This window comes from Hemiscyllium ocellatum, chromosome 12 (assembly GCF_020745735.1).
Source record: "Hemiscyllium ocellatum isolate sHemOce1 chromosome 12, sHemOce1.pat.X.cur, whole genome shotgun sequence".
In the NCBI taxonomy this organism is placed as follows: domain Eukaryota; kingdom Metazoa; phylum Chordata; class Chondrichthyes; order Orectolobiformes; family Hemiscylliidae; genus Hemiscyllium; species Hemiscyllium ocellatum.
In genome coordinates, this window is record NC_083412.1 from 82,319,104 (window position 1) to 82,341,081 (window position 21,978).

Genomic DNA, 21,978 nt, shown 5'->3' on the forward strand with positions numbered 1-21,978 from the left:
ATCCACGTGCTATTGATTGACCCACAATGCAATTAAGGAGTGAATTCCAGGCTTTTTATCCAGCTACAACGAAGGGACACTGGTATATTTTCAAGTCAGGATGGTGAGTGGCTTGGAGGGGAAACTTGTCGATGGTGTTCTAATGCATCTGCTGTTCTGGTCCTTCTAGATTGAAGTGGTTGTAGGTTTGGAAGGTGCTGTCAAAGTATCTTTGGTGAACTTCTGCAGTGATTCTTATAGATAGAACACTGCTGATACTGAATGTCTATGGTTAAAGGGGTTGGTGTTTGTGGATACGATTACAGTTGAGGGTATTTTATCCTGGATGGTGTCAAATTTAATGAATGTTGTTGGAACTGCTCTCAACCAGACAAGTGGGGAGTATTTTATCACATTCCTGACAGTACGTTATAGGTGGTGAGCAGGCTTCGGGAGTGAGGACGTATTATTCGCTGCAGTACTCCTAACCTCTTGCCTGCTCTTGGTATGGTGATTCCAGTTGAGTTTCTGATCAGTGACGATCTTTGGGATATTGTTGGGGGATTCAATGATAGTAATGCCATTAAATGTCAATGGGTAGTGGTTAGATTATCTCTTATTGGAGATGATCTTTGCCTGGCATTTCTGTGGGGCATATGTTACCTTTATACTTGTCAGCCCAAAGACTTGTATTTGAATATGGACTGCTTCAGTATCTGATGAGTTGTGATGGTGAACATTGTGCAATTGTCAGCGAGCATCCCCACTTCTGATCTTGTGATGGCAGCAAGGTTATTGTTGAAGCAACTGAAAATGGTTGGGCCTCGGACTCTACTGTGAAGAATTCCTCGAGTAAAAAATGAGGGCTGCAGATGCTGGAGATCACAGCTGCAAATGTGTTGCTGGTCAAAGCACAGCACGCCAGGCAGCATCTCAGGAATAGAGAATTTGACGTTTCGAGCATAAGCCCTTCATCAGGAAGAATTCCTGCAGAGATGTCCTGGAACTGAGGTGACTGATCTCCAACAGCCACAGCCATCTTAATTTGTGCTAAGAATGACTCCAAGCAGAGGAGAGTTTGCCCCCAAATACCCATTGATTCCAATTTTGCTAGAGCTCCTTGATGCTGTGTTTTGTCAAATGCAGCTTTGATGTCAAAGTTTGTCACTCTTCCCTCATCTCTGGAATTCAGCACTTTTGTCCATGTTTGAACTAAGATTCTAATGAGGTCAGGAGTTGAGTGGCCCTGGTAGAACCTAAACTGGCATCACTGAGCTGGTTATTGCTGAGCAGATGCTGCTTGGTAGCACTGTTGATGCAATCTTCCATCACTTTACTGATAATCATGAATAGACTGACAGGATGGTAATTAGCCAGATTGGATTCATCCTGTTTTTGTTACCAGGGGGCTACCCAGGCAATTTTCCTTATTGTTGCATAGATGCCAGTATTGTTCCTGAGATGTGGACTCACCAATGCCCTATGTAATTGAAGCATGACTTTTGAGACTTGTACACCAGGATACCTAGATCTCTCTCCACCTCAGATTTCAGCAGCTGTTTTTTCATTTAAATAATACTCTGCTTTTTCATTCTTTGTGCCAAAGTTAACAACCTCATATTTTTCCACCTTATTCTCCAGATTCTGGTCAACTTACTCAACCTAACTAAGGAGGTTCATTTACTAGATTTCAGCCTTGAATGAGGAAAGGCTGGACAGATTGATCCTGTATCCATAGAGATTTGAGAAGAATGAGGTGACCTTAATGAAACACACAAGATCCTTGGGAAACAGTTTGAATGCTAAATGGATATTCCCCTTGTGGGAGATACGAGGAAGAGGGGCACAATATAAAATTAAAAAGTATCCGATTTAATATGAAGATGAGAATTTATTTTCTCAAAGTGTTGCAAATCTTTGGAACTCTTGCCAGAGGGTGACAGGGGCATAGTCGATTAATCTTTTTAAGGCCAAGATTGGTAGCTTCTTGATTAATAAGGCAGTCCTGGAATAGTAGGAATGGCAGGAATATAGTGTGGAGCCATGATTGTATTGAGTAGCAGAGCAAGCTAGAGGACTGAGTGCCATTTTCCTGTTCATATGTGTGCTAAGAATTCACTTAAATTTAAATGGCCAGAGTTTAACTTGAATTTTTACTTGAGTATTTCTTGACTTGCTGGTGACTCAACACTGCAACTTGATTCCCTTCATATGTGCCCATGCTTTAGTGACATACCAGCATACTAAACTTGTGGAGAAGTAGGGGAAATCACCCAATAACGACTTGATTTTGGTGTTTAAGTGAACATACAACTGTTTTCAAAGTCAGTATATGATTTATTCGGTAGGAACAGTGAATATTGCTAGTCTCTTCAATCCTGCAACAAAATCTAGATCATTGGTTTAGTGCAGAGGTGGGGAACCTTTTCATGTTGAAAGGCCGTATTATGTTAGTTGTAATCTAAATGGGCCACATCCAAGAAACTTCAATTATATATTCTTCAAAATTCACATTATTTTGTAAAAATCTAGCTACTATGTACTAACTTAAAAAAAAGAAAAAATGTTAATTCTAAAGGTAACTAACCTTTTAATGACTTTGTTGTGACTGCTTTTTGTAGGTAAGCATTTGAATATTTGGTTGCAGCATGAAGGTCTGCAGTTTTAGCCCTTATGACTTCCCAATTTTTTAATTGTGGCGGTCAGTCTGTGAGGATTATTTCATTTAATTTTCTTTTACTCTCTGGTATTTTAAATACCATTCATTTTAAGATTAAAATAAAAATAATCAAGGACAAAAAAGACATATTAATAAAAACTAAAAGATTTGTTCTGCAAAATTTGGATTCATTCAAAATCCAAAAAGCCGCATGCAGCCTTAAGGCTGTAGGTTCCCCACCCCTGGTTAAGTGTAATATTTTACCAACATGTTGTCTACATGTTAAAATCTACTTGTTTGAGTAATCCTTTCTCTGAGTGCTTTGGCTGAAGTTAATATCTCTAACTTATGACAATTTGTCACTTTTAATTGAACTATGCTTGTATTTGATTTAACATCTGTTGAAGAGTTGATAAAACTATTATTGAAGATCAGTTATAAAAGTTCAAGCAAATCAAGTGAGCTCAGCATTGTTTTGAATAAGACACATTATGTTTATTAATTTATTGACACCGTTGAGGAAATATGTGCTGTGGATAAAGGGAAGCTGATGGATGTACTGTACTTGCATTTCAGAAGGCATTTGGTAAGGTGTCACATCATAGATTTTTGCTTAGAATAAAAGATGTGGATAGAAGGTTAGCCAGATACAAAAAACAGAAAATAGACATAAGTAGAGCATTTTCTGGTTGACCAGATATAATGAATGGTGTGCCTTACAATGGGGCTGGGGCTTCATTTTGCCGGTACAACAAATAATTAGGAAAGTTAATGGAATCCTATTGTTTATTGTAATAGGAAATGAATACAAATTTGTGCTCGTTATGCTTCAGTTGCGCTGAGAATGGAAAGGCCACGTCTGAAGGTTTGCCTGATGGCAACTTGAAATTTACAGGTTATCTTGTGAGAAAACATGGGATAGACCAGACTTGTGAAAGGTCATAAGGGTAAAAGGGCAACTTGATTGAAAAACAAGATCCTGAAGGGTGGATGTGAAAAGAATGCTTCCACTTGTTTGATAGTCTATAATTAGTGGTTGCCCATTTAAAACGGATGAGAATTTTTTTCTCACAAAGATTGAAAGACTATGGGACTTGTTTCCCCAAAAGGTAGTGAGCTTTACGTCAAAAGCAGGGAGTTTGAATATTTTTAAAGTGGGGGGAGTTGAGGTCTTGATAATTTAGGGGATGAAAGGTTATTGTGACGGGGGGGGTGGGCTTTATGAAGTGATTAGGTCAGCCATGATCTTATTGACTGTTGGAGCAGCTTGAAAACGTGAGTGGCCTACTCCTGTTTCTAATTCCTATATTTGATTATTTAATGTGTTTCAGATCCTGTCAGATGCAAGACAAGATGTCTTTCACTCTGCTCCAGTCAGCCCCAATTTTGGTTAAGTACGACCTGTATCGAATGTATTTTTGCACATCATTCTGATAAGTTATGTACTGTTCTATGTTTCAGATATCATGACATGCCTGATGTAATTGATTTTCTTGTATTACGTCAGTTTTATGATGAAGCAAGGGAGAGGAATTGGAAAGCTGGTAAGTTTTAATTCATTATGTTTCAAAGTTTAAATTTTTGATTTTTAAAAGAAACGGAGGCTAAACATTTGTCTCAAACGTTGTTATAATCTCAATTTTATCATTATACTGAGGGTCACTCACTGCAATTATTTGACATTCTTCTGGAAGATGGGCTTGAGAGTAGCTCCTTAACTTTAACAAGTGATGCAATCTGCTTATATGAAGTTGTTCAAATTACTTCCTCCAGCTTCATTCTTCTTCAGAATGTCAGAGTTATGGGCACATTCTATTAATTTAGTCGACCCACAGTGTATTTTATCATTGGTCAATGGTATTGAACAATGCTCTGTCTTTTTGATCTTAGCTGGACAGTTTATGGTTCTGTAGTTGTGATTGCTTCCAGAGGATGGAAATTATAGTGGTAATAATATGGTGAAATGTTGTACAGAGTACAGTTTTTTAGAAATGGCTTTTCAGCAGCTCTGCTTGGATTCAATATCAATATCTTGAAGATTATTCTAAAAGTACTTTTGGGGAAAAATTATGTCCTCTTTGATATTCCCCTTCTAACCAGCTCACTTTGCAGCCAAACCACTGTACGTGATCTGTGAATTCTCTTCAATTTTTTTCTCTTGGCTGTGGGAGTCTGTTGCTTACAAGAAAATAAAATTAGTACAAGTCATCTCTTTCTCAATTGAGGACTGAATGTGTTGTTGCATTTTATTATTAATCATGGAGTCATAGAAGTATACAGCACAGAACCAGACCCTTTGATCAGACTCGTCTATGCCAAGCAGGTATCCTAAATAAATCTCGTCCCATTTGCCAGCATTTGGCCCACGTCCCTCTAAGCCCTTCCTATTCATATACCCATCCAGATGTCTTTTAAATGTTGTAATTGTACCAGTCTCCTCCACTTCCTCTGGCAGCTTATTCCATACACGCACCACCCTCTGTGTAAAACAGGTGGCCCTTAGGTCCCTTTTAAAACTTGCCCCTCTCACCTTAAATCTATGCCCTTGAGTTTTGGACTCCCCCAACCCATGGGAAGAACCTTGTCTATTTACCGTATCCGTGCTCCTTACCGATTTTATAAACATCTATTAGCTTACCCCTCAACCTGCGACACTTCCAGAGAAAATATCCCCAGTCTGTACAGCATCTCCCTATAGCTCAAACCTTCAAACCCTGAAAACATCCTTGTAATTTTTTTCTGAACCCTTTCAGTAGTTTTTTTTTTCTGAACCCGTTCAGAATTGCACACCATTCCAATAGTGGATTAACCGATGTCCTGTACAAGTGCAACATGACCTCCCAACTTTTATACTCAATGCACTGACCAATAAAGGCAAGCATACCAAAAGCTTTCTTCACCATCCTATCTACCTGTGACTCCACTTTAAAGGAACTATGAGCCTGCACTCCAAGATCTCATTGTTCAACAACACTCAAATTCTGTGGGAGTCCTCAACATTGACTCCGAACCCCACAAAGTCTTGTTCCTTCAGGTTAAACGCAGGCAAGCAAACCTACTGTTGATTACCACCCACCATCCTCCCTCAGTTCATGAATCTGTATTCTTCCATGCTGAACAACACCTCAAAGAAGCACTGGGGATAGCAAGAGCACAAAATGTACTCTGGATGAGGGATTTCAATGTCGACCACCAAGAGTGGCTTGGCAGCAGAGCTACACATCAAGTTGGTCAGGTTCAAAGGGATATAGCTGCTAGACGCGGCAGATGGTGAGGGAAAAACATATTTGACCTCATCCTTACTAATCTGTCAGCTGCAGATGCATCTGTCCAGGACAGTATCAGTAAGAGTGACCAATGCACAGTCCTTGTGGAGATAAAATCTCACCTTCACATTGAGAATAACCTCCATCATGTTGTGTGGTTCTACCATTGCTAAATGGGACAGACTTCGATCAGATCTAGCAATTCAAGACTGGCCAACAATGAGGTCCTGTGGGCAGCAGAATTGTACTCCAACACAATTTGTAACCTCGTGGCATATTCCACACTCAACCATTGCGGTCATCCAGGGGATCAACCAAGTTTCAATGGAGAATGCAGGACGGCATGCCAGGAGCAACACCAGGCATGACTGAAGGATGAGATGTCAACCTGGTGAAGCCAACAAACAGGACTATTTGCATGTCAAACAGCAAGTGATAGACAAAGCTAAGCAATCCCACAACCAATGAATCAGATATAAGCTCTGCAGTCCTGCTACATCCAGTTGTGAATAGTGGTAGCTGATTAAACAACTCACTGGAGGATGAGACTCCACAAATATTCCCGACATCAATGATTGAAGAGCCCAGCATATCAGTGCAAAAGATATGTCGGAAGCCTTCGAGCAATTTTCAGCGAGAGGTGACGAGTGAATGATCCACCTCAATCTCCTCCAGTGGTTGCCAACATTGCCAATAGCAGTCTTCTGCCAATTTGATTCACTCCATGTAATATCAAGAAGCGGTTGGAGACACTGGATACTGCAAAGGCTACGGGGTCTGACAACATTCTGGCAATGTACTGAAGATTTGTGCTCTAGCACTTGCTGCACCCCTAGCCAAACTGTTCTGGTGCAGTTACAATACTGGTATCGAAATGACAATGTGGAAGATTGCCCAAATTTGTCCAGTACATAAAAAGCAGGACAAATTCCTATCAGTCTCCTCTCGTCAGTAAAGTGATGGAAGGTGTCGTTCGCAGTGGTGTCAAGCAGGACCTGCTCTGTAATAACCTGAGTGATTCCCAGTTTGCATTCCTCCAAGGCTACTCCGCTCCTAACCTCATTACACCCTTGGTCCAAACATGGACAAAAGAGCTGAATCCCACAGGTGAGGTGAATGTGATAACTCTTGAAATCAAGGCTGCATTTGACTGCAAGAGACAATCTAACCACCGTCCCTTGGCATTCTACAGTGTTACCATCACTGAAACCCCTGTAACAACATCCTGGGGGTTATCATTGACCAGAAACTCACCTGGACTCACCGCATAAAACAATGATGATAGGAGTAGTTCTGAAGCTTGGAATATTTCTTGACTGCTCAAAGCCTGTCTACCATCTACAAGGCACATGCCAGGAGTGTGATGGAATACTCCCCAGTTGTCTGGATGAGTGCAGCCCCAACAACACTTGAAGTTTGTCACAATCTAGGACAAAGCAGCCCACTTGATTGGCACTACATCCACAAACATCCACTTGCTCCACCACCGATGCTCAGTCACATCAATGTTTCCTATCTACAAGATGCACAACAGAAATTCACCAAAGATCCTCGCAGCACCTTCCAAACCCACAACCACTTCCATCTAGAAGGACAAGGGCAGCAGATATATGGGAGCACCACCACCTTCAAGTTCCCTTCCAAGCCACTCACCATCCTGACTTGGAAACATATCAGCATTCCATCACTGTCACTGGGTCAAAATCCTGGAATTCCCTCCTTAGTTGCATTGTGGGTCAACCCACAGCAGCTGGAGTGTAGCAGTTAAAGCTCATGATCACCTTCTGATGGGCAATAAATCTAGCTAGCCAGTGATGCTCTCATTCCACAAAATGAATAATTAAAATAAAACAAAACTGCCAGGACTTTACCATGAAGTGTGTAAGCCCTGTGCTGATTTGCCTTTCCAAAATGCAGCACCTCACATTTCTTAAATTAAATACCATCTGCCACTCCAGTCATTGAGTATTGAAAGCTATCCTGAAGTTAGGTAGCTGTCACACCATTCAATTAGTTAATTATCACTCATATTTATTCTGTTGCTGCAGGTGACAAATTCCGATCAATAATAGATGATGTTTGGTGGTTTGGGTCAGTATTAAGTCAAGAGCCATTCCAGCCAGCATATCCAGATAGTCATTTCCAGTGCTACACTGTTCGGTAAGTTTGACAGTTATATCTGAACACTAAGTTGTGTATTGGATTTACAGCAATAATTTTTCATAAACACTTAATTACAACTCAACATTTGTGATAAAATAAGGAGTAATGCCTGCAATAGCCCTCTATACTATCAACGGCACCTCCAATCTTTGTGTCATCAGCAATTTTGAAGTACATTTATGAATTCAGCTCAGAAGGCATCATGTTGAATTCAAAAGCAAGTTGAATTTCTGTTCCCAAAAAACAATTCAGGGCTGTTACCTCAGCAAAAGTAGACTTTGTGAAACTTCTAAATGAAGAGCATTTGATTTAAAATGTGCAGATTGTTAGAAATATAACTGCAGTCAGATTTGAGGAAATATTCATATTGGCAGATTTGGAAAAGTTGTTGATTTGTTTTCATAGTCAAAGGCCAAGAAACTGTTAAGTAGCACTCTAAAACTTAAAGTTATTGAAAGATTCTCTGGTTTTCAGTCTTTCATAGATATTATTGAGACAGAGAATGAAACATTGTTTTGCTGTGTCTTTCAAAATAAATGTAATGTTAGCATTCATTTTGTGAGGACTTGAATATAAAAGCAGGGATGTACTTCTGACACTCTAATAAGGCTGTGGTCAGACCACATTTGGAGTATTGTGAGAAGGTTTGGGCCCCATATCTCAGGAAGGATGAACTGGCCCTAGAGCATGTTCAGAGGAAGTTTATGAGAATGGTCCCAGGAATGAAAAGCTTAACATATGAGGAATGCTCGAGGACTCTGGGTTTATATTCGATGGAATTTAGAAGGATGAGGAGATTCTAATTGAAACATAGAGTTGTGAATGGCATGGACAGAGTCGATTTTGGGCAGATGTTTCTATTGATAGGAGAGACTCTGACCTGAGGGCATAGCCTTAAAGTACAGAGAAGACATTTTGGAATGGAGATAAGGAGAAACTGCTTCAGCCAGAGAATGGTGAATCTATGGAATTTGTTGTGACAGAAGGCTGTGGAGCCCAGGTCATTGAGTATGTTTAAGACTGATTGATAGGTTCTTGAGTATCAAGGGCTACAGGAAGAAAGTAGGAGAACTGGATTGAGAAATGCTTCAACAATGATTGAATGGTGGAGCAGACTCGGATTGCATGGCCTAATTTCTTCTCCTATGTCATATGGCCTTATGGTCTTCCCTTGCTAACCATCTTCAATAATTTATACAATTCTGTATGCTTTTCATTTTTTTTACGATAAAGTTCTGTTTTGCTGTTGTAGAAATTCTGTAGCCTCATGTGAAAATGTCTGTGATTACCCACTACAATAACTTACTAAAACCAGCAAAACAAATCTATTAACCATATGAAGCCAGATTTCATTCTAGGATCTGACTTATCCAGTAATCCCATCATAATACTATTTACTCTGTCTAATGACCAGGTTGGTTTAAATACCAATCCAATCTCCGATCCAAAGTATGTTCTATTCTCTGACTCACAACCTCTACAGTCTTGTGTTGTTTTTGAAGTTTCTTGTTCCTCAAACAAATTTATTAAATCTTTTCTGTGCCTTTTCTATGAACCTTCATATCTTTCCAAGTATGGATTCCAGAATTAGTTGTAACATTTAACTTGAAGCTGAATTGTTATTATTAAAAGGTCCATTTTAGTTTCCTTGTATGTGTACTCTGCTTTTATTTAAAGTCCAGAATTCTAACATACTGATTTAACTGCTTTCTCAACTGCTGCCTTTAGTAATTTGTGTAAATATAATCCCTATCTCTCTGCTCCTCCACCTCCTCCCACTCCTCCCCCTGCCCCGACTTAGATTATGACTTTAGATTGTATTTCCTTCCATTATATTATCAAAATACGTTACTTCCCATTTTTCAACATGGAATTTCATCTATCAGATGTTTGCCCATTCCACCAATCTAAATGCTGTCTTGAAGTCCATCATTATCCTTCTCCCAATTCACAATAGTTTAATGTCTGTGAAATTCTGTAAATTTTGATCTCTGTACAACTCCCTGACTGACTAACCAGTAATTGCCAGACTGATTGCAGTGGACCTGGAGGACTGACTGTGGTTCACTGCCAAGACTGTACTGATAAGTAACCCCTAACCCTGACTGCCCCAAAAGGTCGACTGAGTCTGTGTCCATGCCTGTGGATTGAGATCAGACGCTGTCCTTGACTGTTGGGGAGTGGAACAATGGCTCAGCTCACAGCACTGGGAACCTGGGTTCAATTCCACCCTCCTGGACTTGATGGGCAAAATGGCCTGCTTCCACACTGTAGGGAGTCTATGATTCTAAGACTGGTGTGGATTCTTTGACAACAGTGACTCAGAACTGTTCCTTTTATATTTGGAGACATCGCCATTTAGTTGAAATACATTATGTTTCCTGTATGTGTAATATTGATACTGAACTGTACATAAGCATGTCCACACCCTTGATTAATCACTACTGACAAATATGACATGCTGACTTGCTTTGTGTCTGTGTTGCAAGGCAAGACAGTGCCCCTGTAAGGTGTGCGTGATATGGCAAGCACAGAAAGGCTAGGCAAGGCTAAGCAGCTTAGCAGATGTGAAATCAGTGAGTCCTAAAACAAGTAAGCTCAGGACCCAAGGTACACTCTGCTCCATTGCGTGAGATTGGTACGTGCAAAATGGCCCAGCAGCAGCATTATACTGAAAGGTGCCATGGCACTACAAAATGCAGCCTTGATATGGATAACTGTATTTGAAATGAATTGGAGGTATGTCTGGCATGTGTCCAATGCAAAGCCTGTGACAGAGGGTGCAGGTAGTGATTGCCATAAGATCACAAGACCAAAGATCAGAATTAAGCTATTTGGCCCTTCATAGGCAAAAGTGAGGACTGCAGATGCTGGAGATCAGTGTCCAGCTTAGAGTGGTGCTGGAAAAGGACAGCACGTCAAGCAGCATCCAAGGAGCAGAAAAGTTGATGTTTCGGGCAAAAGCCCTTCATGAGGAATGAGGCAGGGAGCCTCCGGAGTGGAGAGATAAATGGGAGGAGGGTGGGGCTGGGGAGAGGGTAGCTAGGAGTACAGTAGGTGGATGGAGGTGGGGATGAAGGCGATAGGTTTTCCGAAAAGGAGGGTGAGGCAGATAGGTGGGAAGTAAGATTGGCAGGAAGGACAGGTCATGAGGATGGTGCTGTGCTGGCAGGTTGGAACTGGGTAAGGTGGGGATGTGCAGGTGAAACTTTGATGGATGTGGAAGGCCCTTCATGCTCGCTTGCCATTCAATGAGATTGTGTCTGACCTGATAATTCTCAATTCAATTTTCTAGCTTTGCTTTGTGATCCTTGATTCCCTTAATAATTAAAATCTGTCTGTATTGTTCTTGAATATACTTGACAACCAAGCCTCGACAGCCACTGGTGGTTTAAAAAAAAACACAGATTCACTACCCTCAGTGAAGCAATTCCTCCTCATTTCTGCTCCAACTGGGATTATGCTGTTGTCTTAACTCTGGGTAGCACACTGGAAGTCCAGTCCACTATTCCTCGAGTCGTCACAAAAGTTAAACATTTGAAAGTAAGTGCATAAAACGTTCTGATTTACCTGGTTTCCAAACCCAACTTGACAGAGCGTGACCAGGCTTGGTCCAGCTCTTCCATGCTAACCAGGTATGGTAAATTGATCTCCTCCCTTTTGCTAGCATTTGGCCCACAGCCTTCCTGTTCATATATCCATCCAAATGCCCTTTAACTAAGTGTACCAGCCTCCATGACCTTCTCTGACAGTTCATTCCATATACGCACTACCCTTTGTGCGGAAGCATTGTTCCTTAGGTCCCTTTTAAATCTTTTCCTTGTCACCTTAAACCTGAACCAACTCGTTTTGGACTTCCCTACCCAGGGGAAAAAACCTTAACTCCATTTTGTTCAGCCTTTCCCTATAGCTCAAACCCTCCAACCCTGGCAACATCCTTGTAAACCTTTACTGAACCCTTTCGAGTTTCTTTCCTTTATCTTCCCAACATCTTTGCTACAAATCAAATACCCCATTAAACACACTTGTGCACACACAGACAGGGAAACATAGATTATTGATGGAGGAAAACTGCAAAGGCACTTCAGTAGTTCCTATTCATGGATTGCTGAGATGATCATTATGATTCCTATGTTTGTTAAACATTGCTTTTCAGTTGTCTTTCTCCAGATGTTTCCGCTGATTTTAGAACACAGAAAAGTACAGCACATAACAGGCCCTTAGGCCCACGATGTTGTGCCAAGGATTATTCCTAATCTAAAATAAAATAATCTAACCTACGCACCCCTCAATTCACTGCTGTCCATGTGCATGTCCAGCAGTCGTTTAAATATCCCTAATGATTCTGCTTTCACCACCACTGCTGGCAATGCATTCCATGTATTCGCAACTCTGTGTAAAGAATCTACCTCTAACGTTGTCTCTATACCTACCTCCTAATATTTTAACACTATGACCTCTTGTGCCAGTCCGTTCTGTCCTGAGGTAAAGTCTCTGGCTCTTGACTCTATTTATGCCTCTCATTACCTTGTATACCTCGATCAGGTCACCTCTCTTCCTCCTCCTCTCCAGAGAGAAAAGTCTGAGCTTAGTCAACCTCACTTTGTAAGACAAACCCTCCAGTCCAGGCAGCATCCTGGTAAACCTTCTTTGCACCCTCTCCAAAGCCTCTGTATCTTTCCTATAATAGGCCGGCCAGAACTGGACGCAAGTATGGTCTCACCAGGCTCTTGTTGAGCTTCAGCAAAACCTCACGGGAATCTTAAACTCGATTCCCCTGTTAATGAAAGCCAAAACTCCATATGCTTTCTCAACAACCTTTTCCACTGGGGTGGCAACTTTGAGGGATCTGTGCACTTGAACACCAAGGTCCCTCTCTCTCCACACTGCCAAGAATCCTGTCTTTAGTCCTATCTTCAGCATTCAAGTTCGACCTTCCAAAATGCATCACTTCGCATTTATCCAGGTTGAACTCCATCTGCCATTTCTCAGCTCAGCTCTGCACCCTGTCTCTGTCACGCTGCAGCCTGCAATATCCCTCGATATTATCAATGGCACCTCCAACCTTTGTGTCATCGGCAAATTTACTAACTGACCCATCAACCTCCTCATTCAAGTCACTTATAAAAACTACAAAGAGCAGAGGCCCAAGAACAGAGTCCTGCGGGATACCACTCACCACTGACTTCCAGGCAGAATACTTGCCATCTACAACCACTGTCTACTGGGGGAACCTTATCAAATGCCTTGGAGTCCATATACACCATATCCGTTGCTCGACTTTCATCGACCTGTCTCGTCACCTTCTCAGATGACTCATTTTCAAGAGACCAGTTTTCCACTTTCAAAGGTTGGATTTATCAATTTAAGTGTCACAGTTTGCAAAGTTGCTAAATGCAAAATACATTGATTTTCTTCAAGTTTAAAGCTGTTTTGACTCCAGAGAGCAGAGACGGCTCCTAAGCTGCTTGAGATCAAATCATTTCGTTATTTGGTTCGCAGCTCCATACTGTTGAGTTACTGAGACTGAACCTAGGTTTTGCCGCTGGTCTATGGACTAGCGACTGGTTATCAATGAAGTTTTAGTTTCTACCCAGCTGCATTTATACACAACCCATCAGCTCCAGTTTGTGCTGCTTGATCCATTGAGTGTTTACCTGAAGCTTGCCATGAGTGTCAGGTCACAGCTTAATTGCTCGTCAGAACATACAGCAATCCTTTAAAACACTAGTTTTAAAACCGTGCTTCCTCATTTCATCCCATAGATGAAAAGAGAAGGGGAATCGACGTTTCGGGCATAAGCCCTTCATCAGCCCTCTCTCCCACCGACTTCCATGTTGGGAATTGTTGCCATTTGTTTCTCTCTAATGTGTGGGAGAATAATAAACCACACATAAATAAGGTCAACATTATTAATAATAATGAGGGGTTGATGCATGAAATTATGCTTCTCATCACTCAATACTGAGATTCTTGTCTCGTCATTCAAACCACGGCTGCAGAATAAGATTCTTTTTCCAGTCGAGAGTCTCGTTTTACCAATCACACCATGGTTTCCCAATTAACTTTCCATTGGTCACGTTGGTCATGGGCTGAGAGAATTCAGCACTTTATTGTCATCATCCAAACTAAGACCCATCTTTTGCCTCGAAATTTCTCCAATCTAATTAGCCTTTCACAAAATAATGAAATGGCCCAAATTCACAAATTGGCTCCATTATTATGCTATATTATTCTCTCTCGCCTTTGACAGATTTGATCATCTTTGTTACAACGTCCAGGAGTGTGCTCCACTCCACCAGTCACAAGAAAAAATAAAGTTATAATTCCTACTTTCAGAATTGGCCAATTAAATAGTATCCATATCTAGTCCTAAATAATATCCATCAAATTGGTCATGTAGCTGGCTGAGGAAAAGCAATGTCACCTCCGATTACTCCATTCACAATGATGGCAGCTCCAGACCAACAGGAAGATGGGGCAGGGCAGGACAACTGAGGACATTTGTCTTAGATCCACAGATGGCCCGTTGTGTAGGTGCAGCCAGTAACTATAAGCATAGCCTTTTAAATAATCAACAGTATCCACTGTGGCATTTCAATGATCCTTTCTCTTTTTTAAAAAAAAAAGGCCACCAGGCATTTCTATAAAACGTTTTATGACTCCTGGCAATGGAGACTAGTTTCTTGTAGGTAAAAACAATGACTGCAGATGCTGGAAACCAGATTCTGGATTAGTGGTGCTGGAAGAGCACAGCAGTTCAGGCAGCATCCGAGGAGCTGTAAAATCGATGTTTCGGGCAAAAGCCCTTCATCAGGAATAAAGGCAGAGAGCCCGAAGGGTGGAGAGATAAGCTAGAGGAGGGTGGGGGTGGGGAGAAAGTAGCATAGAATACAATAGGTGAGTGGGGGAGGGGATGAAGGTGATAGGTCAGGGAGGAGGGTGGAGTGGATAAGTGGAAAAGAAGATAGGCAGGTAGGACAAGTCATGGGGACAGTGCTGAACTGGAAGTTTGGAACTAGGGTGAGGTGGGGGAAGGGGAATGAGGAAACTGTTAAAGTCCACATTGATGCCCTGGGGTTGAAGTGTTCCAAGGCGAAAGATGAGGCGTTCTTCCTCCAGGCGTCTGGTGGTGAGGGAGCGGCGGTGAAATAGGCCCAGGACCTCCATGTCCTCGGCAGAGTGGGAGGGGGAATTAAAATGTTGGGCCGCAGGGCGGTGTGGTTGACTGGTGCGGGTGTCCTGGAGATGTTCCCTAAAGCGCTCTGCTAGGAGGCGTCCAGTCTCCCCAATGTAGAGGAGATTGCATTGGGAGCAACGGATACAATAAATGATATTGGCGGATGTGCAGGTAAAACGTTGATGAATGCAGAAGGCTCCTTTAGGGCCTTGGATGGAGGTGAGGGGGGAGGTGTAAATGCAGGTTTTGCAGTTCCTGTGGTGGCAGGGGAAGGTGCCAGGATGGGTGGGTTTGTTGTGTAGGGGGGCGTGGACCTGACCCGGTAGTCATGGAGGGAACGGTCTTGGCAGAGGGCGGAAAGGGGTCGGGAGGGAAATATATTCCTGGTGGTGGGGTCTTTTTGGAGGTGGCGGAAATGTTGGCAGATGATTTGGTTTATGCGAAGGTTGGTAGGGTGGAAGGCGAGCACCGGTGGGGGGGGTTCTGTCCTTGTTACGGTTGGAGGGTGGGGTCTGAGGGCGGAGGTGCGGGATGTGGATGAGATGCGTTGGCGTGCATCTTTAACCACGTGGGAAGGGAAATTGCGGTCTTTAAAGAAGTAGGCCATCTGGTGTGTTCTGTAGTGACACTAGTCCTCCTGGGAGCAGATACGGCGGAGGCGAAGGAATTGGGAATACGGGATGGCATTTTTGCAAGAGGTAGGATGGGAAGAGGTGTAATCCAGGTATCTGTGGGAGTTGGTGGGTTTGTAAAAAAATGTCTTTTCCACTTATCCACTCCACCCTCCTCCCTGACCTATCACCTTCATCCCCTCCCCCACTCACCTATTGTACTCTATGCTACTTTCTCCCCACCTCCACCCTCCTCTAGCTTATCTCTCCACCCTTCGGGCTCTCTGCCTTTATTCCTGATGAAGGGCTTTTGCCCGAAACATCGATTCTACTGCTCCTCGGATGCTGCCTGAACTGCTGTGCTCTTCCAGCACCACTAATCCAGAAACTAGTTTCTTGTGCCAGCCTTCCCTCCCTCATTGCTGCCATTCCTAGCACAGTCTCCCTGCTTCTACCTGGGAGATGAAGATCTGCCTTGTCAGCCCTCGCTTTCACTTCTCCCTTGCCCCCTTTCGTAACTCTGATCACATTTGTGCATGCACTGTAACAATTTTTGCTGATCACCCTGATGCTAAAGTATGTGATGTCTTTGTACGGTCGTCCTCCCTAACATCTGTTCATTGTTGTCCAGGTCAGCAAAGTTGCCATCCATATCCAATAATGACCCTTGCTTCACATCTGCAGTATTGCCAGGGATTACCCTCAAACCCTTCCTTTCTGGATTCTGATTTCTGAATTAATAATAGTCCAGCAATAATGTCACTAGACCATAGCCTCTCCTTTCAGCAAAATGGAGAACGTTTTCAACCTTGGCGACAGTTATTATATATAGGTTCTTTATGTCAAGTATACATAGCACAATGTAGTTTGATTTGTACCTCATATACTTGATTGATTTTGAAGAATTGTTGATGCCAAAGTTATTATGTGTCATAGTTTCCAATGTGACTTGTCTTGTTTTGTCGAACACAAGCTATTTTTAGTGGGTTTTTTGTATACTTTATTTTAAAATAAACAGAATCGTCTGACTTTGGCAGCCCTTTGCGCCATTGAAGCAGTCCAAACTCTCACATTTTAATCAATCATATGTGTTACTGACCAAGTAATTTCTGGCTATCCTTACTTGTCCTTGTGAAATGGATGGTAAATTCTACTGTTGATATGCTGTAAGTGCAACCACAATGTTGTTCGGGAGGAAGTTCCTAGATTTTAACCTCGTTGAAATGAAAATGTGCAAACATAATTCAAGGAAAGAAATATGTGACTATTAATCAGACAGGGGAAGGAGATCTCTGATGTCTGAGTAGTCAGCTGAGAGTGAGAGAAGACTCTCTGCCAGTCGGTTTTATGTAAGGCAAAGTTGCATTGCTACTGAAGTATGTTATGATGTAAGTGAAATATAACAGTGACATGTGGATCCCCTGCATTGTGTTTCTATTACTTAGTTTGTATTATTACATTGATTATGTGGATGCCTTGATCAACTGTCATACTCATGGCCCTATAGGTACCAGTTAATAAAAGTTTGCTGTATTTCAATACAATTTATATTCGAGGTTGGATTTTAAGCTTGTGACTTGTGGGTTTTCGTCTCTGTGAATGAGGAAAAGTCATGAGTTTTTTTTGTTATAACTGACATGAGACAGGGAAGTCCTGTAATGGAGATATGTTGCTTGTAAAATTCTCCCAATGCCGAAAAAGTAAAAATGAAAAACATCATTTTACTTTCTATTTAGAAAGATCAGGATTTTGCTTTTGCTTGGTGGTAAACCCTATAGATTGGAAAACGTTTCTGTCCAGTTTGCAGAAATCCTGATTGAATTTAGATATACTTATAAGTTTCTCCTGAACAAAAGGAATGGTTTGGAACTGCAATGCCAAGGTTTTAGTTGAAAATTCCAGACCAAAAGTGTTTGGGACCTGAAGGAGTTATTTGTGGCTGAGGAAATCTAAGGTCATTTGTATGTATAATAAGGGAAGAGGTTATCAAACTCTCAACTTGGTGAATTAAAAAAAAAAGTAGATGCAGTATAGAAGCGAAGACTCAGGTGTTTAAGATGATGTTGGAATTGATCATATTGTATTTTACTGTGTTTTGAAATTTGTCAATTTGTGCAATATATAAATCGTTTAGTTTACTTTAGCTTTTGCATAACAGTTTTTGCGTGACGGATTTTCGTGAAAGTCCACCTCCTTAAATAAAAAAAAATTGAGCTTTTTGAGAAGATGACCAAGCATGTGGATGAGGGTAGGACAGTTGACGTGGTGTACATGGACTTTAGTAAAGCCTTTGATAAGGTTCCACATGGTAGGCTGTTGGAGAAAATGCAGAGGCATGGGATTGAGGGTAGTTTAGCAGTTTGGATTAGAAACTGGTTTTCTGTAAGAAGGCGAGTGGTAGTTGATGGAAAATATTCAACCTCGAGTCTGGTTACTAGTGGTGTGTCACTAGTGGATCTGTTTGGGACCACTGCTGTTTGTGTTTGTTATTTTTATAAATGACTGAGACGCAGGCATAGGTGGATAGGTTAGTAAGTTTGCAGATGACAAGTCAGTGAAGTGGTGGGCAGTGTGGAACAGTGATGCAGGGGGACTTGGATAAACTGCAGAATTATGCTCAGAGGTGGCAAATGCAGTTTAATGCTGATAAATGTGAGGTGATTCACTTTGGAAAGAATAACAAGAAGGCAGAATACTGGGTCAATAGAAAGATTCTTGGTAGAGAGATCTTGGTGTTCATGTTCATAGATCCCTGAAAGTTGCCAATCAGGATGATGGTGCTGTTAAAAAGGCATACGGTGTGTTAGGTTTTATTGGTAGAGGGATTGAGTTCCAGAGCCATGATGTCATGGTGCAACTGTATAAACGCTAGTGCAGCTTCACTTGGAATATTGTGTCCAGTTCTGGTTGCCCCATTACAGGAAGGATGTGGAAGCATTGGAAAAGGTGCAGAGGAGATTTACCAGGATGCTGCCTGGTCTGGAGGGAAGGTATTACACAGAAAGGCTAAGGTCTGTTCTCATTGGAGGGAAGTCGTTTAAGAGGGGATTTGATAGAGACATACATGCCTATCAGAGGATTAGATAGGGTGGACAGTGAGAGTCTTTTTCCTAGGATGATGACGTTGGCTTGTATGAGGGGGCATAGCTGCAAATTGAGGGCAGATAGATTTTAGACAGACGTCAGAGGCAGGTCTTTTACTCAGTGGTATGGGTATAAAATGCCCTGTCTGCCAATGTAGTTAACTCAGCCACATTAGGGCATTTAAATAGTCCTTGGATAACATATGGATGATGATGGGCTTAGATTAATTCACAGGTTGACGCAACGTCAAGGGCTGAAGGGTCTCCTCTTCACTATTATTCTGTTCTTTTTCGACCCAAGAATTCGTACAACCTGAATTTCAGCATTTCTTATTCTTCTTTGTTTCCTCTTGATAAAATTACGCTTATTAAAAGAGAGAGCCCTCGCAGCAGACCATATGGCGCTGCAGACCCTTCCTCCAGAGGAAAGACTCAGAGTCGAGTCCACAGCCCAGAAACTGTGACTCCCACAACAAAAACCTGGACAAAGCTTCCCCGACAGTTAAGTACTTTACTGTCAGGATCTGAGTGGACTGGATCCACTTTCTTCCCCCTTTTGCTGGTGACGCCATGTTGCCTTAAAAGTACGTATAAGGGGAGGTGTGGGGGATAAACATGATAACTTTAAGTAGTACCAAATTTTGTTCAGATGTTTTTCTTTGAAATTCCTGATTACCAACTTTTCTTTTTTAATGATCCGGAGCCTCAAACCTAGTGTCTATTGTGTCCACACCCACTTCATAGTCCTGACCTTTGTGCGGGGGATCTCACCTCTTCACAACCAGTCTAAGGCAGGCTGGTAGAGACAGGCACAGTCATGTTTTTTTTTACACCATGCTCCGGAGCCGCAAACCCCACCACAACAGGATTCCAAACTCCTTTTTCTAGGGGACTCAAACCCCAATTAAACCCAGTAACTGATGATTGTGAAAGCGAACTCGTTAGCATGCAAGTGCATAAGTTACCTCAGAGATTCCATGACTACAGAGGCCGAGGGGTGGGATAAGGAGAGAAATCAAGGTAAATCTTACCTTACAGGCCCACCTATCTCTCACAATGGACAGACAGACAATCACTTATTCAGTCCACCTGAAAACTCTATTTTGGAATCCCACCTCTGCCACCAAATGTTGAGTTCTTTTTTTCTTTATGCCAACATCTGTGTGCAACAACCAAATTTTATTAAACACAGCACAACGTAAGCTTTGGAGGAACTCTAAACACTCCTCGCCATGCTTGCGAGGCGTGTCTAAAGGTCTATCTCTTAATAAAGGAAACAGTCCTTCCTTTATACAAAATCTTTACATCACAGTTAGTAATGCTGACAAAACAACTCCCAGTCACTCTCTCATATTCACCTGCTACTCAAGATACAATGCACTGACCACCTCACCTCCAGAAATAATGCAATGCAAATCATTCCTTAATGGCCAGATCTGGTGTGAATTATATTTTTGTTTCTATAACTAGAGGGGAGTAGTCAAATTCCAGCTGTAATGTTCTTATTGATTCCTGAATAGGGGATGAAAATGTAAATCATCCCTGAATGGCAAGGGATAGGAATGTAGACCTCCCACATTCCACCTATAAGACAAAAACATGCCACCGTATCCCCGGGGCATTCAATTTCTTGCAGGTCAGCAGAGCAAGTTAACTCTTTTTAATATAGCAAAATAAGGTCATTGAAGTCTTGGTAGTAAAACAGCCAGTTACTAGTTTGGTCAAAAACCGAAAGCTCTGCAGATGCTGGAAATCTGAAACAAAAACAGAAATTAGTGAAAAATTTCAGATCTGGCAGCACAGAACAGGCCCTTCAGCCCACAATGTTGTGCCGATCATTGATCCTCATGCATGCACCCTCAAATGTCTGTGACCATATGCATGTCCAGCAGTCTCTTAAATATCCCCAATGACCTTGCTTCCACAACTGCTGCTGGCAAAGCATTCCATGCTCTCTCAACTCTGTGTAAAGAACCCACCTCTGACATCCCCTCTATACTTTCCTCCAACCAGCTTAAAACTATATCCCCTCGTGTTAGCCATTTCTGCCCTGGGAAATAGTTTCTGCTATCGACTCTATCTATGCCTCTCATTGTCTTGTATACCTCAATTAGGTCCCCTCTCCTCCTCCTTTTCTCCAATGAAAAAAGTCTGAGCTCAGTCAACCTCTCTTCATAAGATAAGCCCTCCAGTCCAGGCAGAATCCTGGTAAACCTTCTCTGAACCTTCTCCAAAGCATCCACATCTTTCTTATAATAGGGCGACAGGACGCAGTATTCCAAGTGCGGTCTAACCAAAGTTTTATAGAGCTGCAACAAGATCTCACGACTCTTAAACTCAATCCCCCTGTTAATGAAAGCCAAACACCATATGCTTTCTTAACAACCCTGTCTACTTGGGTGGCCATTTTAAGGGATCTAAAGTACCTGCACCCCAAGATCCCTCTGTACCTCCACACTGCCAAGAATCCTATCCTTAATCCTGCACTCACCTTTCAAATTCGACCTTCCAAAATGCATCACCTCGCATTTATCCAGGTTGAACTCCATCTGCCACCTCTCAGCCCATCTCTGCACCCTGTCAATGTCCCGCTGCAGCCTACAACAGCCCTTTATACTGTCAATGACACCTCCAACCTTTGTGTTGTCTGCAGACTTGCTGACCCATCCTTCAATCCCCTCATCCAAGTCATTAATAAAAATTACAAACAGTAGAGGCCCAAGGACAGACCCCTGTGGAACACCACTCACCACTGACTTCCAGGCAGAATATTTTCCTTCTACTACCACTCGCTGTCTTCTGTTGGCCAGCCAATTCTGTATCCAGACAGCTATGTTCCCCTGTATCCCATTCCTCCTGACCTTCTGAATGAGCCTACCATGGGAACCTTACCAAATGCCTTGCTGAAGTCCATTTACGCCACATCCACAGCTCGACCCTCATCAACCTTTCTGGTCACATCCTCAAATAACTCGATAAGGTTTGTGAGGCATGACCTGCCCCCCTCAAAGCCGTGTTGACTGCATTTAATCAAACC

General features: G+C 42.1%; 1 protein-coding gene across 1 annotated transcript in view; it reads left to right on the forward strand.

Annotated features, from left to right (window-relative positions):
• LOC132821169 (bromodomain and WD repeat-containing protein 3-like) overlaps window positions 1-21,978 on the forward strand; it is a 231,047-nt gene that overhangs the window by 155,214 nt on the left and 53,855 nt on the right. The window contains exons 27-28 of the mRNA XM_060833782.1: window positions 4,100-4,182; window positions 7,953-8,064. Coding sequence (XP_060689765.1) covers window positions 4,100-4,182; window positions 7,953-8,064 — 195 coding nt within the window. The remainder of the gene's footprint in view (window positions 1-4,099; window positions 4,183-7,952; window positions 8,065-21,978) is intronic.